We start from the raw sequence: 25,842 nt of genomic DNA, 5'->3' as shown, positions 1-25,842 counted from the left end.
GCAACGACATAACTACAGAAATAACAGATGCACATATTTACTGGGTCATCTAGTTAATGGAGCACGAACCCAACCTACTTTAGTTTACTGTCAGATTGTTTATTATGGGATATTTTCCTATTTTCCTCGTTTTTCTCTTTATAAGTTAATTCGTCAGTAGCCGACGACACGGCGCCGACTGACAAACTGTGTCATTACGCCATTTTGTGTTCGTTACAGACTACTGGCGGACATTTTGTGTAGAGGATGCAATGTTTTTTGCGATGTTTCGTCTTTTTTATGGTTAGGTTTAAAAAAGTTGTAATTTGGATAATGTTTTTGTTTTTCTGTTTCTTTCTCTGGTGTTTTATGGTTTACTTTAATAATATATACATGGTTGTGTTTTAAGTTTGAGGTAATATTTTGAAATATATTAAGAGATGGCTTAAGTTTAAGGTTATTACGTTAATTATAATAAGGTTAATTATATTTTCTTCTAAACATTCATTACACCAATAAGCAAGCTAATTGCTTTCTGCGAGACTTTCTTTTCCATAAATGGTATTCGACTCATATTAAATTACTTCCTAACATAGCCTAAAACATTTCGGTGACCAAATATCTGATCTAATTAGAGACAAAATGCTAATCCTTTCACAATCAATGTTTAAATAGATACTATACCACATTTGTATACCGCGAAGTGATGTCTAACGAACATTCCATGTCGGACTAATGCAAAACCTTTTACCCTTTCTAATGCGTACTCAAACTAATCCCAAAAACGTTCGTTTACAAATAACATAACCAAGTAACAGACAAACACAATTAGTGTGCGGGTTCGAAGCCCGGGCGAGGCAGGGGCAGGACATGCACCCCAGACCCCCGCTGTGAGCCGTAGGGGTGCAGCGATTTTAAAATAATGTGCAGACAACTAGCATATCAAGGTATACCATGACCATCACTCCAGGGGAAATTCGACTTTAAAAGAAGTAAGGTAAGGTTGAAAATGTTTTAAAAAATTTGAGGGTATCTTGACGTGCTGGTGTGATAAAGATAGGCACTATGGTTTAAACGCGATATAATTTACACTAGTCATTTTTGTTTATGATGTATATTTTTAGATCTTGGATGGGGGGTAAGGTGGAAGCCATGTTTTTTTTGGAAATACGGTTAAATATTAATTTGAATTGCATATTGTACCCACATAATTGGTTTAAAGCATGAAAGCTGTTTTAAGGTATTTTTTCCAATTCAAAAGTCTAATTCATTAATTTCCCTTAAAACAATGGAATTTGAGCTAGCAACCTATGGCCTAGATAGGCCTAGGCATTATATCGCGTCATTTATTAATTTTAATAATCGTTTTACTGCGTCTACAGAGAAATTTCCTTTAGTTTCCATTAGCATCATTTATCTAGTCATACACATGTCATGGTTCATAGTTTTAGGTGAAGATGATACCTAATTCTACAAAGAAATATGTATTAATCTGGCAGGTGTAAGTCTTACACTTAACTTAGTAAAGGCGCATACAACGCGACACTAATATTTCACCAGTTTCCTTATGAGCCCTTTTTTGGTGAAAGTCTACAACTCTTAACCAACAAAATATCTAAATAACTAACGAAATCTAAGTTTGGAAACTGACATGGTCACTAGTAGTACTATAATTTAAATTAGAACTCCAAACGGGATATTTACCATGTTTATTAGTTTTAGTGTAAATATTCTGTTTTAAGATCGAATGATACTAACAAAATGATTACAAATAACAGCAAATCACGACAAACAAACATCGTGTACATAGTTTTTCTCCGTAGAAAGTCAGGTCAGAGCTTAATTACCGTGTATTAACGGCAATCGTGATACTAATGCCGATATAACTATCAATTTCAAGACATTAAGCAGTCACGAGTAATATTGCACTTTCTAACAGCAAATTCTTACCTAAAATGGGTATTACTGGTACATTTTCTAATTGATTTACAACGGTAAGGTAAATATTAATCGTGTGATGAATTGGTGACTATGGATAAGGTGTTGCGTTAGTGTCGGATTTTATATTCGTATAAATATTGGCACTATAGTGTACCTACATGGGATTTACGATATACTGTGTTATAATAATTTGTATGGGCATGGGTCATTTCGGGGTTATATGAATGCATTTGATAGTCTTGCATACTGCCTACTGTATTCAGTTAATATCGAATGCAACTGTGATTGTTTGAAGATAAAGCTTGTCTTTTACGAGTAGTGAGTTTATTATAACTTACTATTAAAGTTCTAGGTTTACAAATTGTCCAGCAAAGAATTTGTATGGGTTGAAGGTAATTTATACTTTGAAAATGAAACTACAGCGTACTATAGTAAACCTTACCATCTGCAATCAGATTATTACACATTTTTCCACAACATCCTAGCCCAAAACCTCTCCTCATTTATTAGGCAGGTTAAACTATTGATTTTTGAACCGCAACCCTATCGCAGTGCCCTCGGTTACTGCGCCCTTGCACTTCGCTAGGGTGTAGCTAAATTATTGTTTAGAGGGGGTGGCCTTTTAAAGCGGGGAAACCCCAGCTATTGTGAACAGCCGATTTCCCGCTATCCGCCATTTTAATGTCCTTCCATCGCACGTTTTCTTTGCATGTGTGTGTGGTTGTGGTGTGAATTGTAAGAGTCAGCTGGTGAATAGTTCATCTATTTATATTTAAGCTGTGAAAAAGTTAACTAGACAAATGGCTCGTTTAAATGAGATAAGAGTAAGTTCTTGGATTACTCAGGACTTTCAAAATGTTTTCCTCTTAGGGAAGCAAATTTTTCAATAATTGTTTAAAAAAATATATTGTGGATTCGGGGGTTCTGAGCCAAATCTCCTATTTTTCATACCCCGTCATCATCATCATTTGTTATTATCGCTTAGCACATGGCTTAAATTTCTCGCTATTGACCTACAACTTAGCTAAGTGCCTCATTTAAATCTTTCGCTATCCATCTACAACTTGGGCCACGCACAATTTTTTCAGTGTGTTTAACATTAAGGTATGTACGATTGTACACAGTCGTGTGTGTGATCATTCCATGGGCTTTTATTACTGTTCACTGTATTTTTCTATTGTCCTCTTGTCGGCCTAAAAGGGCGACCAGTGTCATATTTAGAGCACTGTCGCTCTTTTTTTAGAGTGCCTTTTTCATACTCCATAATGCCTTTGGAAAAGAGGTAATGGTTTGATTTTTTGGCTTTGAAGTTGTAAGGAAATTCTTTTATTTGTTTCATGCTTGCATTTAATTGATCATGTTGTTTTCTTAGAGGTGTATTTGAGCTTAGTATGCGCCTACTTTAATTTTTGATGCGCCATTTTTGTATCACATCTTAACTAATTCCCATTATCCAAATCCCCGATTCCCCAACAACTCTTAAATACCTAACCCTTAAAAGACCGGCAACCCACCGGCCGGCGGCGGCGATTGGCTACCATCAGGTGATCCGTCTGCTGATATACCGGCTTATACCATAAAACATACTGCAATTCCCGGTTGAAATATACAAATGTAAGATCAGGCTGTTTATTTTTATCCATTAATAAAATCAAAAATTGTATTTAAAACACTAATCTAGATTCTATTTACATATTTGAATAATGGACGAACTAAACCGTCATCTTGAGTTAGAATCCTCAACTTTATGTGTAAAGCTATCTTAGGGAGTATCACTTGAAGTATGATTAAACTATCAGGGGTCTGTCAGTCCGTCATTTAGCAGTTATTACGAGGGTGAAGCAGTAATTTTCTCTAGAGTCTGAAATCTTTGGGTCCTGATGTCTTTGTTGGTGTTGTAAATTTTGGATTAGGGAATATTATATGATGCCTGTTATTTCTCGAAGGGATAGCAGAGAAACATAATTAAGTATACGAGTATCTTTTGTATTTTAAGTTTCCATCAGTTCTCTACATGTATTGTGGTAAATTTGGTCGAATCTTACAATATAAACATCGATAACTTTGAATTTTATATCATATTCTACATATTATTATAGGCAAAGTCTTGTCAAATATAATTATTTCAAATTTTGTTTCATTGTTAAGTTGATGTGCTATTCGAGTTTTGTTCCATTTCCAAGATTAAGTTCTTGTTACTGCCTGATACTAATTAGACGCAGAAATGAATAATGTAAGTATTGACGAGGAACTTGACTAGTTTCATGTCAAATTAGAGGCTCATATTTATGAGCAGTATTCCGTATTGTTTTTTCTTAATATAAGTTTTTTTTTCTAAATATTTTCCTAAACAATGTTTGGGTCAACACGAACTCCGACCATAACAAACGGCTCGTTCCAAGTAAGGACCGCCATTTAACGACATTAAAGAGCATTTATCGACCAGAGGGGGACACGCGATCATTTTTGGATTATAACCGGTCCAGATAGACGAATTAATTAACGACACGACCAATTTCACAAGAGCCCTGTCATTCTAACTGCCGCCTTTAATTTTCATCATTATTCTTTGGTGGTCGCGAGAAGAGGCGGTTCAAACCAGTTACGCCCGGTTTGCGCCGGTCATAACTGGACGTTCTTTGAGGGATTATGGACGAAACGTGTTTGCGAGGGGGATGAGACGTTTTTACGTAATTAGTGGTGCAAGTGGGCTCTGATAAGTGCTACTACAGTGCAGTGGTGGTCGGTTAGGGATGTTGTATAAGAGGATTACGTTCGAAGCTTTAGGGAGGACAAAATAAGCTGTTGAAATCGGTTCACCGCGCAAAGAATCGTATTTAGCTGTACAAAAACTCATTCACGAACGATACGAAGGACGAATGTAAGACGCGAAAATTACCATTCTATTTGTTCATTCAATTGGAGACGTATGAAAATAAAATGAAACGTATTTTCGTTCGGGGGAAACGTGGAAAATCTCCGTCATTCCTATTCTGACCGTACATAGCACAAAATGTTAAAAGATGGTATTAAATCGTAGGGGTGGTTACACAATGGACGTCTACAGTTACAGGTACGAATATCATTCAAAAAAGTGACGGGAAATGGGAAAATCAAAATTCTCGTGCTTTTCAAAAACAGATAGGTATGATACGAGGGGGATTTACTCGTACAATGTCTGACCGTGAAGCGAGAAGGGGCTACACAGGGGTACCTTTTACTCTTTTCTCTCTTTAAATTAATGTTGAGTTTGAATTGAATTTACAGGTAAAAAAATTACGTTATTTTGAAGCAGTTTATGTTTATAAAATTGGTCTAGTATTTTAATTGAGAATGATTGAATGATTGTTTGTTTCATCTTGTTAATCGGTCGATAAATTATTTTAAATTTGGTTTCACGGAACTTAAAGACATTTGTTTTTATTTATCTGAAACAGTTTTTTACAAACAAAAACCCATGTTTCCAGTTCAATCAGATCGGAAACAAACATCACGGATGGGAGAGTCCATTGTGAGTCCATCTTATTCTCTCCCCTAACTTTGAAAAATGGGGAGAATACAAAGCGAGCTTCCATTATGAAATATTTTGAATATTTGTATTTGATTCCTCTTAAAAAGTCTATATTAGAACAGTCTAGCAAAATTTTCATCATATTTTTGCTAATATAACATCTAAGTACGGGGAATTAAGGTCCATCTTGAGTTGCATAGGGGAAGGTCCGAGGGTTCCTCCGTAAATTTTTAATTCCACAGTTTAGAGGATATTTGCTGAGGAATTTGCGCTATGGAGATAAGTTTTTATTCGTATTTTATGGTTTCTATATACGTGAGCCTCGTGATGGCGTCCCGATAGCGATCGTAAAGTCAACCGTCTGCTCGTAGGTATGGTCCAACGTCCGATCGATTTTGTCTTAGTATTTGAACCTTTATTAAAACTTAGGACACATGGTAGGTCCTCTTTCTCGCCTGTAATGCAGGATTTATCTTAGTATAGGCAAATAACTTTGTAAGAGCTACTGAATACGTAATAAATAATTGATGTTTTAATAAAGATTAGGTTTTTATTTCTTCTAATTATTACATGTGACCATTATTTAAGTTATTAGTTAGTACTAATCTTTAGTACCGTATTGTTTCTATTGGAAGTGAGTAATACTAGAATAACGAATACTAGATTACTAGAAAGATTAGTGCTTCAGTATCTAGATTGTGTAACAATTTAAATCATATTAGGTACTTTTAAAATAGCATTAGAAGTACTCAAAGGCTATCTTGCACGGAGCACCGACGATGTGGCCCGATGAATAAGTTTTTACTGGTCTTCTTAGGGACAATAGTTTAGATTCCGTACCTCAAGTGCTGATGATAAAGACGCCTTCTCCTGCTTCAGAGTTTCCACGCGGCTCTTGTATTGCAGCAGCGATCGCACTGTCTCCTCCATCCTGCAACAATTCAGAGAAAATATCTCGTTAGATAATGTAGGTAGAATACCATCTTACTCGCTTGGTATATATTTGCAGGTTAAGTCCGCTTTGCGACCGGAGATATGTAGTTATGTAGCTAATGTTATAGCTAAGCTGTGAAACTATGTGACGTTTCCACTGATACTAAGCTATGTAGTTGTGCGAGGAAGATGCGCAGCTCGAGTATATGATGATACGAGTATACGATGTATCGATAGTAGGAAAGTCATCCATAGCGCACATCTATAGCACGCATCCGTAGCACACATCCGTAACACGCAAATTTCCATATAAAAAACAACTTAACAGAGTCTGTTTTCACCATCTCTGGTAGAAAAGCACTGTAAAGCTAATTAATGTGTTATTGTTTATTAAGTCAATAAGTTGTCATTTTCCACAAAGTGGCATGTAAGAACTATGAAAAGACGACATTATTATAATAGCATTGAGTGGACAAAAACTAGTCAAACATAAAGCTAGACTTTGTTCGTACCTATCAACAATTCTAAGTTTGATATATCGTTTAACCATATAGAAGACTAGTAAACATCACACAACTATTATAGCCACGTATATAAATAACTTGCCCGCCAGACCACCGTCCAAGTTCAAAGCGAACAAGTTTGAGATCACGGTCGCATAACACTCCCCGCCGCAGTCGGGCAAGTCTGCCAAGTTGTTACCTCGCACGTGACTTGAACACGGAACTCCGTGTCAGTTTCACTTACAACACTTATTTCCAAAATTATCCGTGTTAAGTGAGCATAGATGGCGCTAAGATCGAGTTTGGGAACCGTTTGTTTGATAGTTTGAAGTAGGTGTAACTTTGAGGAGAATTGGTGCGAAATATTATTGAAGGTTATATGTTACTGTAGTGCTTTATTGCATTCTATATGTATGCTATAAAGACGATATATTTTTATATCTATTTCTTAAGGTGTTTGATAAAAAGTTTGTCTTTATCGACCTTTTTACTAAGCTTCGTTGTCTTCTTCATTCTTTTGAGTCATATTATTAACACAAGCGTACATTCAAGCATATTAAATATACCAAAGAACACGTCCATTTAATTTCCGAGACAAAAAAATCTATCTAAAACAACAAAAGACAAAGGATCTTACGGAACACTTCATTATGCAGATGGATCAAGCTGGGTATTTGCATATTCTGCGACAGAGCGGGACAAAAAAATCCTTTTCTCATGAGAAAGAAGAAGATAGACGAAGTGCACTTGACGCATGTCGACACTTCATTAGCAGAAGACGTCCGTTCGCGAGAGCGCATCAACGTCAAATGACGGTGAAGTGAAGAATGATACTTGTTTCTTTTTTAGGGTTGCTATTTTAAATAATAAATATTGGGTGGGTTAGAACATTTTGAGTTTTAACTTGGTATAAGTCAGATATTAACTTCCATATCTTTCTGTAAAGACAAGTAGATAGGTTAGTTATTAGTTTAGTTTCAGTTAGTATTAGTGGTAGCAGTTTTAATTTACCAGATCAGAAAAACTGTACTCAAGGCTCTAGTGACCAATGACGAGATGAATTGTAAAGCTTGCCACCACATTTAATTAATGACAGAGATCAGAAACAAATTCTTATTACTTAAAATCGGGGTTAAGGATAATATCGTACAAGAGACACCACCATATTTACATAGGCTTACTTCAGAAATGACATATCTCTAATTACTCTTCAAACATCCTTTACCAACAAGATATTTCAAAATCATGAATTTCCAAAATCCCCATTTAACCAACAGGGAAAACATGTTGAATTAATGAAAATCCACACCGAACCACAATAGCACACTAATCTAAGAAATTAATCAAAAACGAGTTGCAATTTTAATACTTAATTCAGGGGCGGCTGTATTAAGGCTTTGTATTACAAAAGATACCTTGAAAGCCTTCTTGGAAGATAATTCCTGAAACAAAAACCCTTCAGGATGATTATTCTCCCTGTTTTAATTATTAATACACTGTTGAGAGCCCAGATTACAGCATTAAGGGACGTAAAGGGTACTACTGAATGTAACGTTCTGAAACTGTAGACAACCGGTCGGATTGCTTAAGAAATTGACCTGAAATTGTTTGGACTCGTTAAGTTAATTATTTTAATTGTTACTGCTTTTGAGTTTGTCTTGTGTTACTTGGGTGATTGGTGTTTGAATGATGGGTGACAGCAGAATAAGTCTCTATCTATTGTATAAAAGGTACTTGGTGCTAAAATTCTTAGTTGTTTTTTTTAAAACGTTGCCCCATTCTAGGATTTTCTCCTGTGTCCTGGGTGTGTTTATAAAGCATACAATTTCACATACACATGTCCCCTAGGTCCGAAACAACAATTTGTGGATTACACAAGAATTGGTCCGTTCTCCGTGCGAATCCGCTACACGTTATACGGCAGTCGGTTGCCCAACCACCGTGCCAATCGGGTATAGTCAACCAATCAGTATTAAAAATATAGTACGACAAAGGTCTGGATGATTTTCTATGTTTGCATTATACTATAAAATAAAGTGTAAATCACGAATAAGTTAAAAAGAACAAGCTCAGATCGTGCTTTAGTTTATTTAACATTGTATTAGTGGGATACTACTATTTTAAAATTCCACAAAATAACAAAGACCGCATAAATCCCAGCTTTGTTACAACAGAAGAATCAGGACATTCGCGTTTGGTTGCCTCACCATTATTAACTCGTTTTGTAACGAATCCTTTTATTATAAAACTGGCAACTCCATTCCACAGATACTGAATAATGGAACTTTTTCAATAACTCAGAATATAATGAATTCTCCCCACACCACTGTAAGATATTCACATTTTTCTAACTGGCAACATAGAACTCGTTTGATTAGAATCATTTTAAAATTCGAAACGGTTGTGTTCGATTTTTAATATCAATTCGTTCGGTTTGATTAAAATGTTGCTGAGGAAAAGTTTTTAATTTGATTATATTTTGTTGGAAATTAGATTGAAGAAAATTTATTAAATATTGAAAAGTAAAGTATGTACATTTATCAGTTTCATAAAGTAGGTATCTAAGTATGTATTGTTTAATGATACACAAGATATATCTTAGTTCCTGTAGTATATCATATTACTTTTCCTCCTAACGAATCGGGCATATAAAAGTTTTAGATTTTTACTTCATATATTAATATATTAAGAGTTTATTTCATTGTGACATGGAAGCGACATGAAAATTATTATTAAGAAAATTATTGTTTAACATATTTGCATTTAATAGCATTTTATAACCGACTCGAATTTACGTGTCACGAACCATGACATACATATACCTTTGCCTTTATTAAATTCCATGCAAACTAATTCACCAAAGTTCATTCTACAATAAAAAAAAAAATCACAAAACTCAAACGCGAAACTAAGTTAAATACAATTAATCATAGGAAAATTAATTTTTGGGCGAGCAATTGAACCTTTTTCGCGTATTTCCCACGTGGCATATCTAGTTGGTCGGTCCGAGGCTCGATTACCTTACCCAGCCTTATTACACTGTAATTTAATGTTTTTTGTTTTTTCGGCGGTGTTTTTTTTACGCTAGCAATGTTTTACTGCGCCCAGTCACGGCAATATCGACCGGGGCGTGTACCTATTTTTGATTAATTTCCACACGTTTTACTTGTAAAAAAGGAATTTTGTTTTGGTTTTTCGTTGAAGTATTTTTCGGTAAATTGGTTTGGGGGATGATAGTTTCTTTTTATAGTTTCATGTTTTTGTTCGGTAATGAGATACTAAATTATTTATTGACATGGATAGTTGGATAGAATGTGACGGTCTTACTGCCTTACTTAGAGACATTTAAATTATTACTTAAACTATTCCTTAGTAACGATTTTCTTCCGAAAACAATAGCTAAGGACTAGCTTAAGTAACCATAAAATGATTCTAAGTACGATGGTTAGTGTTTGACAAAGTCCGTACTAGCAAAATGTCTTAAAATGTGTTAGGTAATAGATTCGTTTCTATTGCAACGGGTCCAATAATGTAACTGGTGACAAAGGGTACATTGTAAATCCTTATTAACTTCCCTACAGAGGGAACAACACGCAACACTGTTATGGAAATGGACCCTGTATGAAAACAAACTAAAAAAGACTAACACATACTTTTACCCAGACACTCAAAAAGGCACCCAGACACAATCACAGGTTGTCGATCCCTATATGATCTTTTTATTAAAAAAATATAAAAAGCGAGCATTTAAACGGAGCTGGGTAAACAATTACCATTTTTTGCCGTAGCTAGGCAAACATGGCTGCGTCCCCGGGTCCCGGGCTCCCCTGTCGCGACAAATTACGTCGCATTCAACCCTTGACCAGATGAGAGCTCGTAAATCTTATCTATTAAAACCTGTGTCCGTACGTTCTGCGGTATGGTGTATGTTACGGGAATGTGGCTTGTTTTATGGTTAAATATTATCAACTAGCTTCTGCCGGTGGGTTCACTCGTGTTCTGTTGGGGAAAAAGTTCCTATCCTATATCCTAAGTTAGCTTATACCCTACCTGTATATTAAATTTTATAAAAATCTGTTCAGTAGTTTTACTATGATTGACGGACAAACATCCTAACAAAAAATCTTTCACATTTATAGTATACGTGTAATAATGTGATTTTATATCCTAGCTTTAGATGAAGGCAAGATTGGTTTTGATGTAATTTTAGTTAATTTATTTTTTTGCGGATTTTGTAACTAATAGATAGTTAATCTATTGAATTTATTCATACGCATTAACAGCCTGTGAGAGTCCATGGCTGAACTATGGGTCTTCTTAACATCAGAAAAGTGTGCACTAATTTTCAGCGCGGGTTAGATCATTCAGGTTTAACATGTATTTCCATTTAAGTAAAACAGTTTTCCAAAATCGCTTCCACTCATACAATTATCCCTCGGCTCCCCATATCGATGTATTTGCCTAAACGCGGGCATTACATTCAAGCCACGCGCCGCGCATTGTCGCCGCTGCGTCACAGAGTACAAGCTAATGCAGAAGTAATTGCTCATTCTATATCAGTTAGTCTGTGGCATTTGCATGATGGCCGAAACATTCGTGGATGGGCGCCTTTTTATAAAAAAAGATGTGATTTAAAAATAGAAACGTGGGTTATTATTTTTAAATTTGGATTTGTAGATACTAGTACTACTAAAATTCGAAAATCAAATAGTCAAAAAGTCAAATAATTTATTTCAATTAAACCATATTATACTTAGATACTTTTAAAACGTCAACAAAGAAAGAAATTAATAATAGTCTGTCAGTCTATCCGTCAGTGAAGCTAGGTGCTCGTTCCGAATGGAGAAGAACGAGGAAAAAGCTCCATTCGTTACTCCTTTAAAAAAAATGACTTGACAAGTTGTGATGTTATTTTAAAAATAAATTCGTGTCTTAAGCCCTAAGCGTATCTTTTACATGTTTTATAACTACAACGCGAAGCAGAATTTTCATACATTTCTTCACGTATAATCCCGTTCTCAGTTTACGTGATTTCTCCTTGCATAAGCTAAAAATTTCAACGTAAACTGACGATAAAGAGCGTACCAGCGAAGTTCATCATCATCACTCAACCTCTTAAATATTCAACCTTCTTTTTAAGCGTCAAAACTCACTTTGATAAACGCGCGTTCGCCGCATAATTCACGCAGTGTTCGCGCTGCGTAGACGTTTTACCGACGTTAGCTGCCCGCGATGGATGTAAATTTTTAATAAAAGGTAAATGCGACTTACTACGCACCTGTTTCGGGGTGATGTGTATTGACAGTTATATTTTTTTGACAGCAACACTGTCTTTAGGGTTGCCAGTGAAATGAGGGTGACGTTGTGGAAAATTCTCGGGTAAATAGGTAAATGTGGAAGATAACGGTGGGTGGTCATGTCATGGATAGATGTGTATCTGAAATTATGTTTGGTTTAGGTGCGTTTGGAATAAACAGTATGGCTCACCGTATGGTTCTAATTAATTTGATTAGTAGTAATTCCAAGAAAAATTGTTCTAATGTAAGTTTTTAGCTCATTGTTTTTGCTTGACTATTTGGGACGATCACATACAAACTTAATGACGTATACTATTTTAAATATTTGATGTGTTACCTATACTTAAACTTTATTTAATCTGTAGCCAATAACATCCATAACTATAAAGATTAACCCCAGAAACAACCAAGACAAGCTCCACTGAATTTTCTTTTTCTTTTTTACAAGGAAACCTTTCGAAACAGTTCCATAGCAATCCCCACAATCACAAGATGTGGTCAGCAGTATTTCTCGGTCCAATACATAACGGGAACCAGCCATATTTCTTTCTGCGACACCCAATTAGAGCCGGTACCGAGGTAGCGATAACGAGAGGTCAAAAGGTCAACTCGAAGGATTATGAAGACCTTTTGTGCGATTACTGGAGTACATAGGTACATAGGTAGGAGTGGAGGTGTTAGTGTATGTGTGTGTGGATATGTTACAAGTATTGTTGAAGCGTTTTATGCTTTGTTCGATTTTGTATGTGTGAGGTGGGGTTTTGGGTGATAGATTAGAGATGGATGGTACGCCTTTGAGATGTAGGATTTAAATTCAGCATAATACAAAGCGTTGTTTAGGAATTCCATTTCAAAATGTTTAGTACAACTCATACACATTCATTACTGACATTAAATTATGTAAATAAATTAGAAGAAGCAATATATTGTATTTATAGAAGTTCTGCGTAAGTTGCACATCTTGTTGTGAAAAAGTGTAGTCTCCAAATACATGCATATCTTGCTTAAAATTAGGCTCCAATCACACATCTTGTTGCAAACTCTGTTTTTAAAAATATACGATTATTTTTAAATGTTAATATCATTACGTATCTAATAGCACAACTACCGAGTACTTATATATTTCTGATTACAAACTGACTAAAACATGAGTTATGTTCCTCAACAAAATTTTCAGTGCTTATACCAAAATTTTCTCTGCAAAAATACCTACATAACATTGAGTGATATATTTCATTTGGACGTAAAGTCAGTGGGCTACGCAAACGAAATGCCAGCGAAATGCCACGAGGTCAAGGCTTAGCATTCAGTGTAATTGTTAGGACTCCGCCTCGAGTGTGTTAATGAGAATAACGTGTGTAGTGTGTGTTGCTCGTAGGAGTAAATAAAGTAACATGTTTGTTATAGAAAAGGCTTTTTCTTGGGTCGCTTGTCAAGTAAAGAATAGGACTTTTGGCTTTTCAGGTTTTTAACGTTGGCTTAGTAGATTAACGGTGCTTTTCCATCAGAGATGCTTCGTTGCTGTGGATGTGTTTGGCTTCCAACAATAGTCAGTGGTACACATAGCACAGAACTGGTAGAAACGGACTCAGTTAAGCTGTTTTTATATGAAAAGATGTGTGGTATGGATGGCTTCCCTACTATCGATACATCGTATACTCGAGCTGCACATTTTCCTCACAAAGCTACATAGCTTAGTATCATTGGAAACGGTCACATAATTTCACAGCTTAGCTATTCCATCTTCGTAAGCATACCTACATAGCACATATCTGGTAGAAAATCACCCTTAAACACTGAACTAATTTAGAAAGAGAGTAAAAATTCCATCCCACTTTCTGTGTCAAACTCTAAGTTTAGTAGACTTTATTACAATATTCCAAACATTTCTCACCAAAACTTTCCACTGAATAAAAATCTACAATTTAACACGAAACTACCAATTAAACTGAACAGCAAATTCTTCACAATTTTCACAGTTAAACGTTTCGTAGGTAACAAAGCTGGAATGGTGTTTAAAAACCTTTAGCCGCGTAACACTGACGCTATTAGACCTGCTTCGACGAACAATGTATGAACACAATGCTGCTCTGGTTGTGAGCCCATTTTCAAGAGAACGCTTTTAGTCGCACCAAACTTGAGAGTTTGGGTGCGGTTGCAGTGATAGCGGGTAGCGGGTATGATGAATTGGGTCAGGTTTTTGGGTGAATGGAGGGGTATAAGTGTAGGTATGATGCTTATGTTTAGCAGTTATGTTATGATTAACGTGCTATGGTAACGTATTGGCGTATTACTGTGTTGGTTACAAATGGAGATTGCGTCTTGAGTTACTCGTCATTTGTGACGTATTAAGAAAACAATACGGTATCAGTTTCTTCATCATTTTTTCATAACTTATATAAAAGTGACATTCACTTCAAGAAATTGTTATTTTAATGTTAAGTACGATATGTAAATTAAACGATAGCACAGTAACGATTTGTTTAAAAGAATATTTGATTACATAATTGTTTAATATATTTCTTGTATATATCACACTCATACAATAAACACTTTCTCATCAAAAGATTGTAAGCTATCCAAACCAAACTCGCTACCGCTTACCGCGCCCACTCGCACCGTACCCACACCGTTACCACTACAACGGGGCTGACTCGCTTGGATATTGATGTAAGCGATAAGCGTTTTATGAGCCACACATGTGCCACTCCTAACAACACCTGTAAATGAGTTTTTGTACACAATATTCTGAATATGCTGCCTACGTACACAGCCGTAAATCTTAGCAGTATGGAAACATGAGATAAAGTTTGTGTGGAATATGCGTGATAGATGAATAGGTGTGTTTTATTTCCCCAGTGTTTAGGTTGAGGAAAAGCTTGTAGTATTTGAAATTTTTGGGAGAAATGTTAAGAATTTTTCTATAATAAGGAGCATAGACCCATGCTAGGCTCCGTGCGAGAATAAGATTTTTTTAAATTTTGGATATCGAATTCAATGCTTCGTGCTTGGTGTAACAAACTTGCAATACACTCAATATTCTATTTTTAAATCGTCAAAAATGTAAGAGAGATGAACTCATTATTGAATTGGTGCAAATTGTGTGTATAAACTATTAATTGATTGCATGGATTCTGTATCTACATTTTTTTAACTGACTGTATGTATGTTTGTGCGTAATTAATTGCGGTTTTCAGCATAGTATTTTTCAAATTTAATAGAAAGTTTTAGAAAAAGGAAGAAGGTTCTCCTTTTAAAAAAGTAGTTTTATTGCTAGACAGCTTACCGAGATAGTATAATCTAAACCTATGTCGATTCCAAGTAAGTCTACCCACACAACTATAACATATTAACTATTATAAAAGTACATACTTATTATACCTAACTCATTCCTTCTATTTGTATGAAAGCAGTCGTTACTTACAAAGCGATCCAATGAAGCATAGCCACCATTTTCTCAAGACCCCCACCAGTCCATTGTTATGTTCAAATAGAATGAGATTTCTTCAGCCTCGAAGGTCTAACTTGACTGGTTTTTGATATTGAAATCAATTTAATTTTGACAATGGACTCAATTTTCTTCTATTAACAGTTATTCGAATAGTTTATAATACTAATTAGGTTGGAAGGAATTGTGAATAGTGACTTTAATACTCTATTGTTATAAAATATCTACGAAGATTATAGAATTACGGCTGGCAACGTACTTCTAACGCCTCTGATGTTTTGGGTGTCCATGGGTGGCGGCGATTGCTTGCCATCAGGCGATCTGTCTGCTCGATCGTCGGCTTATATCATAAAAGATTTTCCACAGCAGTAGCTTAAAATGTCGCTACAAAATTATTTTGACGATATTCTAATCGTTAAAATACACGTTTAAGTAAATTCATTGTATTAAGTCAAGTAAGAAAAAATTACATTACCGTACATATTTTCAAATATTAGTAGTAGTTTTAATGTCATTGCACACTTCAGAAACGATGCTATATTTCTTTGTAAATAAATGCCTACTTTAACAATTCCATTTGTTTACGATATTCACCACATACTTTTATATACCTCAAATTCTACGCAGTATCAGATTATGACCCCTCCCCTACAAATCACATGAGATCCAATAGCCATTTAATGGTATCCTATAAGTCCCCACCTGTTTGGCACATCTGGTGCATAATCTATGGTCACCGGCCACTTTGGATCACCAAAATCACCGGCGATTAGTAGCCTAATAGCCTTAGTAATAGCCCACGGACATAAATAGCCGGACTATGAATTTGTACCTAATATCTGTGGTTAAGATTGTCGTTAGTGATAAGTTTTTAGATGGTCTAGTCTTGTCTACGAATAAAGCACGCAGAAATGGGTCTTAAAACTGTGATCCGTGGTATTTTTTCTAATAAAGGGTGTCGTATTTGTTCTTAAAACTAAATATTTTTTGTTAAGTTAAAGATAAATGATTCCCTTTTATTTAAAGTAGCGCCTGTGCATTAAATATATCGAACCGCTTAAAGAAAGTATGTATAAGTATCTATGTAATTAAGGTAAATGAAATTCTTCAAAAGTTCTTTAAAATACTAACTAAGTTAATATGAATCTTCCAAAAAAACTAAGTACATTACTAACTAAATAAATATCATCACTAACAAAAATAAAACGTACACAACACTCATTTATTAAAGTGATCCCGTCGCCATTTTGAATTTTGTTTAAAATGGCGACATTTAATTCCCGCGCTTTTAAGACAAGTGTCACACGTTACGTTGCGCGCAGTCGTGCGTAATAATATCAGTCACGAAAATGTGACGCGATCAAGGCCTTTTAAAGGTCGAATGTGAGTAATTAAGGCTTAATAGACGGAGAAAATAAATTAGATTTCGTCAGAGTCGGGGATAAAACTCGCGGGTGGATTAAGGTGAGGAGTTGCGTGGAGTGTTTTGTAATTCTTGAGTTTTGATGTTAAAGAAAGTGGAAATTCTTATAAAATTATTATTTTTTGGAGAATATTGTATAGGCAATGTGGCGACACATTACACGTGACAGATGACAGAAGACGCATATAGACGATCGATGAGTTGATGAGTTTACATGCAAATAAACATGGATAGCAAATCCCAACGAATAACAGTTTGTTAGAAAGCCCGCCAGGCATAATCACCTCGCCTGGTCGGAGGATACTCCTTTTCTTAGGGAACTTTACTTTCTGTTCCCTAAAAAACTATGTTCAGATTATACTGACTCTGTAAGGCTCTTTTCTCAATAGGTAAGACAACTTTTCGTTCCTTTTTAAATAACCTTTTTCATTAAACATCTTTAGGTACACTGCAATGTATCTCAGATACTTAAATATACATACATATACATATAAGTATCACCTTAAAGTCGTACGTGTTCAGTTTAATAAGTCCCGAGTAAGTTCAAACCGATTGTGAATGTAACGCGAGACAAAACGAATGGTTAAACTTAACTGTTACTTTTACTGACACGATTTAACTGAACGTTCGCAGACAAGAATTTAATAAGAAGTTTATACTCGTGTCACTGACTCCTTGATGGATACTAAAAATCGGGAAATTGGAACATAAATAACATTACAACACATTTTAACAAAGGTGATGACAGAGGTGTAAGACGATATTGGGACTTTTCACGATTTAAATGCAAGAAAATTGATAAGACGTGAGTTCTAGCAAGACAGGAATTTAATTTAGTTAGTATTCAACTAATTATGTATTGACATTTGAAATTCACTAAAATATAATGATGATAAGCCAACTGCTGTACAGAAGAATTTCATCATAATCTCTAGATGCAGAGACGCAGATACAAAAAGAGGTCCAAAACAGTATTCCAACATTAAAAATGTTGGTCTGCGGACCCGTGCGCGACTAACGCGTCGCGTTTCGCGCGCGCGTATATAACAGGTACCAGACCATCACAGATACAGGCCCAGTAGGACTGAAACCTGATCCGGAGCTGCGGATTACCTAGCGGGTTTACCGGGACTCCGGCTCGAAAACAGGAGTAGGAACAAGGTGATCAGTAAGAGTCTGACACTCCCTCTCGTCAAAAACAAAAGCATTAAAAAAGTTCCATGTAGTGTCATAAGACATATTTTCATGTATATTGTCTAGTCTATACTCTATATATTTGAACTCAAAGTCAAAAAATGCCCAGTTGGTTGGAGCCTTTAATAGAGGTGTGGACGTCCAATTGAATGGGTGTGCATAAATCAGACGGAGCTCTTAACTGGACGATAAGTCAATCCGGTATGCTAATGTTGGTGCTGAGTGGAAGCTCGTGTTCCACTGGTCAGTGAGTTATATGGGCTGACTGGGAGCTGACCATGGGATTTACTGGTAGATTGATGGTTTTGAACTGAACATCTTGATTTTTGGGAGAATAGGAAGGTGTTAGGTGATGTAAGGGTGTGAAATATATGTCAATGCTTGTCTTGAAGTTGTCCTGTTTATATATAATGTATGTAGGGTAAAAAACGGTGATACGGTTTACAAATAGTTACCGAAAATATTTGAAAAAATTTGACGCTCGTTGTATTTTCAGTTCATTTTGCTCTATTGCTGAAATTACAGAGTAATTGTCCCATAATCTTGTAGTTCCACATTATTCTCATAAAGCTGTTAAACTTTTCTATAAATAGAAAACCACACTTTCCTTATAATCAACCTCCCATTGTCATCTAACGTCACTACTCTTACTAAAGTCAACTAAATCAACTCACAGACACAATATCACTTTTTTCCTACAAGGTATTCGCCAACCGGAAGTCATGGGAGCGGAAACGAGTCATCTCGGCTTCCGGATGTGACGTCGTCTGAATGGCGCCAGAGATTAGTGGCGCCATCTTGGATCCTGCACTTTTCATATGGAAATTGGCTTGAAAAACTTTCTTAGAGATATTGTTATGGTGATATTAGGAAGTAGACTGAAACTAGGCTTTATGCTTCAGTGGTTATGTAATCGTGAGTCGAATGGAGGGTCTATTTTCAGAACTGTTTTGTGTGAAAAAGTTATTTAGGTATAGGGTTAGTAGTATGAAGATATACATAAGTCTGATCGCGCTACTTATATAAACTGACTCATATATTACTCACTGATATGTAATTTAAAGTATATGCATACTTTTAATAAGAAAGAAAGAAAACACAAGTGGCAGAGAAAACAGATACACAATAAATTAAACCAATAGTGCGTCGCAGCGCAAAAAGCTGGTGCTCAGCTTAATGCCGTGGCCCGAGTATGAAGGCTCGACTCCGCGGCGCTGATATACAGTACCAGCCAGTATGATTGATAAAACTACATATACTGCGCTTACAATGACGCTATATTTAGGATTGATGTTGATGTTGAGCTGCGTGTAAGCATCTAGAGTATTATGCAGAACGCTTTTATATATTTACTAGCTTCTGCCAGCGGTTTTGTCTACGTAATCGGTATATAAATTGGCCTAAAATAAAAATGTTTTATTCAAGACCGCTAATACAAATGTAGAATCTATATCTGTGCCAAATTTCGTTCACGTCCATATCTATTCAGTAGTTTAGCATGATTAATCTTATACACAATATTTGAAAGCATAATATTAATATATCTTGCTGATTTATAACATAAATTCATATTTACTATACGTACAAAACCAAAACAACAGCCCAGTAGCTTCATCTATCCATCGATTCAACCTGGATTGGATTACCGTCAGTCTAAGACGGGCAGCCATTAGACGTCGTTTATGGAGATTGGTGCAAGCCCTCCCCATCCCTCTATACCTCTCCACCCCCTTGTCTCGTCTGTCCTCATTAATCATCAGCTGTCTATCAGCGTGGCACGTTGCAGCGTCCTGAATATGGAAGATGGTGGGAAAATGCGTGCGGTAGAGGTGTTTGTGTTTTCGATGTATGTATATAGTGAAGGCTATTTTAGAAGGTGCTGTTTAGTTGTTAGTTGTGTGTTTAGGGCAAAGACATGATAATTATGTAAGTTTATTTGTAAAGTGAAGAACATACATAGTATACATATGTATAGTGCTATGTTTCTTCACGTTCGTGACTCCACTATGAGTATAATAGTTTAAGTAGTCAGTAAATGACACGTGGCGCAACAACAAGGCCAAATCAATCAAAACTTTAGTTATCTTTGCTTTTATAAATATCTATTCGCGAAATGCTGCTCATGAATATGAGCCTCTAGCATGGTTTGAAACTAGTCGAGATCCTCGTCAAAAAATTACGTGAGTAAGCCGATAACATAATACTTAAAAACAATAACTTGGATATTTCAAACGATACACAGTGTCTAATGACTAATGCTCTAAAATAAGAAACACAAGACGGTTGTATCCGCTCTCCAACGGCGGAGGCATTTTTATCGGCACACCAACAACAATAGATCGAGGTCAGACCTCCTTTGTCAGACCACCAGCCCCGAGGGTCATTGTTCTGACATCGAGTGCCATAAAGAAATCTTTGACTTTAGCACTTAAGTAGGGAATACTGTGGGCATCAAAGATGAAGATTATTTTCTCATTCATTCTTAAATCTGTTTTTTATATGGTCGACGATTTTTTTGATTTTTTGAAAAATTTCAGTACTAACATGGAGTTTAGAATGGTATCTTACTTAATATTATAAATGCGAAAATGTATGTGTGTGTTTGTTACACAGTCACGTCAAAACAGTTGAAGGGATGAATTTTGGATTACGGATCATTTGGATTGTATATGGTAATTGGTCTGGAGGTCTGGAAAAAACAAAGACTGTTTTAATCCAATGGAAAAGCAGGCAGAGCCACTGCCAGAAGCTACTCTGGTATATGGCAATAGGCTCCCTTTGACGTTAGTGGATGATAAAGTGAAGGTTATATTGCCCTTATTACCTGCTCTTCTATCTGATTTTCATTGCAAAATTATTTTAAAAGAACTAAAAGTCTATACACTAAAAATCTTTTAGTGTAAAATAAGCTTTAAAAGATACATAAGCAAGCTTTACCACATGCATAAATCATAATTGATAAGCACACAGCATCAAATATGCCTACGCCGTAGCCGCGTAGCCGGCTACGATTTGCGTAGAACGTGCTACGGCGTAGCAAGGCCAGCATTTACGGTCGAGTGAGCTACGCAGAAGTCAGTGAACTGTGATGAGTTTATGGGCAATGTGCATGACATTTGTAAGGTAACCTTGATTGATATTAGTTGAGGGAATATTCTCAATAGGAATATTATTGCTCTTATCAAAAGCCGTCTGTGAATAACGAGACTAGAAGCCTATTTGTACTTTTTTTACACCATTTTCACATCTCTCGGTTTTTACAAACGTTATCTTTATAGTTTCCATATATAGTTATATCTATAGTTTATATATATGTATAGTTTCCATTACATCAAGACTCTCAATCAAAAAACAACCCACGAAACAAAACATTAACAAACCTCTTCACCAATTCCAAACCAAAATTAATTTTCCACAACTAAAACATCCAACAAGAATTCACCTGGTTCTCGTTACAAGTCGACAGAAACCTCTAATATATCATAACACCCACATAGACCCAACACGACACATTTATCGACATCTTCCTCTTCAGAGATCAATTTGACGATCATTTTTCTCTCGTCTCGTCATTAAGGTGTTTCAACGTCTGTCAAGGTACCCCTCAGGTAACTGATAATATATCACTGCCGACGATATTATTTAGAGGGTCGTGATGATACGAGGGTAAGCCTTAAACGCTGTACTTTACGTGTGTTAAGATAAAAGTTGGCTGTGTTGATGGAATATTCATTTTTGTGGGGATATTGATGATGAGGCGTTCGGAGGTTGAATATGTGGGATTATTTGTTGATTACATACATACATACATAACCTCACGCCTGTCTCCCATGGAGGTAAGCAGAGACAATAGAACGCCAATTGCCACGGTTCTTACACACTTCTTTCGCTTCATCAACAGTCATCAGTCTTTTCACATTTGTTGATTAATAGAGAGTAAACATAAAAATGTTAATGTAAGTAAAAAAGCGTCATGGTGGCCCAAAGGTTTAAGACGTCCGCTTCTCATGCATGAGAGTGCGGGTTCCAAACCTAGCAACGGCAAGTACCAAAGTGACGTTTTTCTAAGATTATTTAGACACCACTGACAAACGGTGAAGGAAATTAACCTTTTTTAACCAAAACTTTCATCTATCACTTATACCAGATTCTTGGGATTATTGACCGTCAAATTTAAACCCAAAGACCCGTAGAACGTAAACAGTAACCTGAATTTACATTCGGGTATCGAGCCGTCACGTGGCGACGGTTTCAGTTGATCATTCAGCGTGTTTCCCTTTATACTTTATGTGGGTATAAATCTGTGACGACTTCACGCGTTCCTCAAACGGTGTGGTCACAGTGATGGAGGTTGTTTTTATGATAATTTGTTATGTGGTTGCTGTATGTGAGAGTCCAATTGTGTTTAAATGGTGGGAGTGTAATAGTTGTCATTGTTCAACTGTGTTTGTAATTGTATAAACATAACTGTCATTTCTTAACAGATAAAACATAAGACAAACACACAGGGTAAATGGTTAAGTCTCTATTTTTTTTTCATCTACATAATATACATAAAGTAAGCAATAAGCGAAAACAACATTGAGTACCTACTGATACATGTATCATAAATAATCAATCCCTAGTTTTTATTTAAAACGTACTAATCAATGTGATCCTTCAAAATCTTGAACTTAAAAAGAATATCATTGCATGACAACAGATATATCGTTTTGTACTATTTTCTCATATCTATTCCCAAACAAATCGCTCCGCTATCACTGGCACCCCACCCAAATATTTATGTAAAAGCTTTATGAGTCAATCCAGTGACTTACGTTGGATGTTATTATGCGTTCCGTTTTTATGTCACTTTCATTTGGCAGCAGGCACGACATCAACTATTTTTGTACGATCGACGCGCTCGTAAAACGAAACGCAACGTTTGGTGTCGCATTGAATTTTATGAGAATTAAGGCATTTATTTAGTATATGTATTATGTACTGTGGTATCATCTTTTATGGCGTCATCTGGGTCGTAGGCAGAGCAATGCTTTATTGTTTTAGACGTTCTTGTGGGTACTCGTGTTTTATGAAAGGTGAACGTGGTTTTGGGATTTTCTATTGAAGTATTTTCTATTTCTAAAAGCCTGTATATCGATGTAGGTAGATATAATTACGTTTGTTTATTTTTTTCGCTTAATGATGAATGATTTCTAATGAAGTTTGGTATAGAGATACGATTATAGGGAACACAATTTATGTTGAAAGTTGTCATAATAAATTAATAAAAAAGTAGAGTTATTTTTATTATTGCATTCGTAAACAATAGTCCTTACTTCAATCCCTATCTTTGCGTGTCCTTAAACGTCCTGTATATAAAACGTATGAACAACATTACAAAACAACTAACTCCCGAAAAAGTCCCAATCTTTCATGCAACACGGCAGTTACAGGCAAAATATTCTTGAACCCTAATACGATTTCGCAATAACCAATCTTCCCGAGCAATTTATGATCCATGATCCATCCAATGGGTAGGATCGCTATAAAGGCACGCACCCACATGCCGTGATCCAAGCTATAAATAGCAGCATTTCGTCAAACTTCAAAGCTACGATTAAATCATAAAGTTGGGAGGAACCTTCGTGTGGCTATTGTAATATGTCGATCGGCACGCCATCTGTATATTTGTTACGTATTGGAAAAATGTGGATTAGTATTAATTTGAGTGATTCACTTGAAAGTGAAATTGTGATTTGGTCGGGCGTCCAATTTTTTTAATGTTATAAGCCGGTAAACGAGCCGACGGATCACTTGATGGTAAGTAATCGCCACCGCTCATGGACACCTGAAACACCAGAGGCGTTTCAAGTTGTCATTGCATATATTATACGACTTTACGTGAAACACAAGGGAGTAATGTATTGTTCACAAATACACTTATTTTCACATGATAAAACTATTTGTAAACAGTGGGACCCACTTAATAATAAAGCACTATTTAGCCATAAAACAAGATAACATTTAACAACTTTAAAATCACTTAACCCGCTCATTAAAACCAAAATACACTACTTACCCTGCAATAAAACAAGTTAATAAAACCATCCAGGGTTTTGAATTAGAGAGAGACAGTACTATTTGCGGATATCTCCATCCCTTTCGCCACTTCATAAACTAGAGGTACTTTGGTCAAAAGATTTATGTTCCGAAGGTTTATCACCTTGACCATTACATTTTGGGAGTTAAGAGATAAAGTGGACTCACAACTGGAATAAATTAAGGTTCTGCATGAACGTGATAAATGGTAATTTATGAGGTTTGAGAGAAAACCCATGAGGTGTTTGTAGATGTTGTATTTTATGAGTAATTGTGGTTGAAGTGAACTTTGTTGACAAAACAGCAATTCAATCTATGCTCTTTGGGACCTTTAGATCAAAAAATATTATATGTCAAGTTCATGGTTATTACGAAGCCATTGACGACCTAATGGGTTGTCGGGCTCCAGCTTGAAGAGCAAAGCGTAGGGACGGGGTGGTTTTTAGTCAGTAAGAATCTGACACTTACTCTCTACTCACTAAAGACGGGAGAAGTCTTTGGATGATTTTCCCTAAGAAAAAAGTTCATGTTTATTGATGTTCATTCAAATCTGAAATACTATCTGTCAAATAGCTTCAATATAATATGTAAAAATGCTTTATATCGAGTCTAATGAATTAGAGTATATAAGAAATACCACTCATAAAGTCTCTTCGTTTAGGTCGTTTTTCATCCTTTCTATAAAGTTATTGAATCTTGTACAAGAAACGAAACAAGATAACTCTCATACCAGACACTATGAATAGAAATCCTGAACCATCAACTAAAGACGTACTAAAGAGGACATCTCTCAGTCGCCTTAAGCTTTTAAAATACCTGTATTTTCAAAGAAAACTTCACAGTTCCTCTTTAAAACGTTTTCAGAGTAAATTTTCCATTCAACCTTATTAGAGATAAGCTGGGAGGGACGGGGAGGAATGCCCTCAGAGTCTCTGAGTATTCTAATTAATGTTATACATCAAGAATGAGACGACGCGACTCCTGCAACGTCACGACTTTACCGTCAATTTGAGGGTATGCATGAATACGGGGTGTTCGGGACTGTCGCGGACAAAAAAATGGAAGAAATTTTAAAGATGGAATTTTTAATATTGTTAGACTTATTTGTTAGCTAAAAAGGGAATGGTAGCTTCTTAATAATTCGTTTTTGTACCTTTCTTTGAAAATGTCTGGTCGGTGATGCTTTCGAGCAACATCCTTCAAGTATAGTAAACCCTTTGGAGATATTAATATAGTAGGTATGTATAAATAATTTTTATTTCCACATCAGTACTTCTATCTAATTAAAACTTATCAATCTTTACAAATCAACGACTAATAGGGAACATCTTGAAAACTTACCCAAAGACGGGTCCTACATTACACCAGATTGATGGCATCTCCCTGTACGTAATTCGTTTACGTAGTTTAGACAGATTACGTCGGGAAGTAAAGAGATTTGTTCAAGACGAGGCTCTGTGCTGATGTATTACGTGTAGTAATGTGATTACGAGAATCTCCATAACTTTGAGGAGAATAGAAATTATGATAAT

General features: G+C 35.8%; 1 protein-coding gene across 10 annotated transcripts in view; it reads right to left on the bottom strand.

Moving 5' to 3' along the window:
* Positions 1-25,842, bottom strand: part of LOC118267214 (uncharacterized) — a 383,867-nt gene that overhangs the window by 17,443 nt on the left and 340,582 nt on the right. For all 10 annotated transcript variants that reach the window (XM_050703322.1, XM_050703321.1, XM_035581062.2 and 7 more), the window contains one exon: positions 6,272-6,362. In XM_050703322.1, the coding sequence (XP_050559279.1) occupies positions 6,272-6,362 (91 nt within the window). The remainder of the gene's footprint in view (positions 1-6,271; positions 6,363-25,842) is intronic.

The sequence above is a fragment of the Spodoptera frugiperda genome, chromosome 23, assembly GCF_023101765.2.
Source record: "Spodoptera frugiperda isolate SF20-4 chromosome 23, AGI-APGP_CSIRO_Sfru_2.0, whole genome shotgun sequence".
Lineage (NCBI taxonomy): Eukaryota > Metazoa > Arthropoda > Insecta > Lepidoptera > Noctuidae > Spodoptera > Spodoptera frugiperda.
This window is presented reverse-complemented; position numbering and strand designations above follow the sequence as displayed.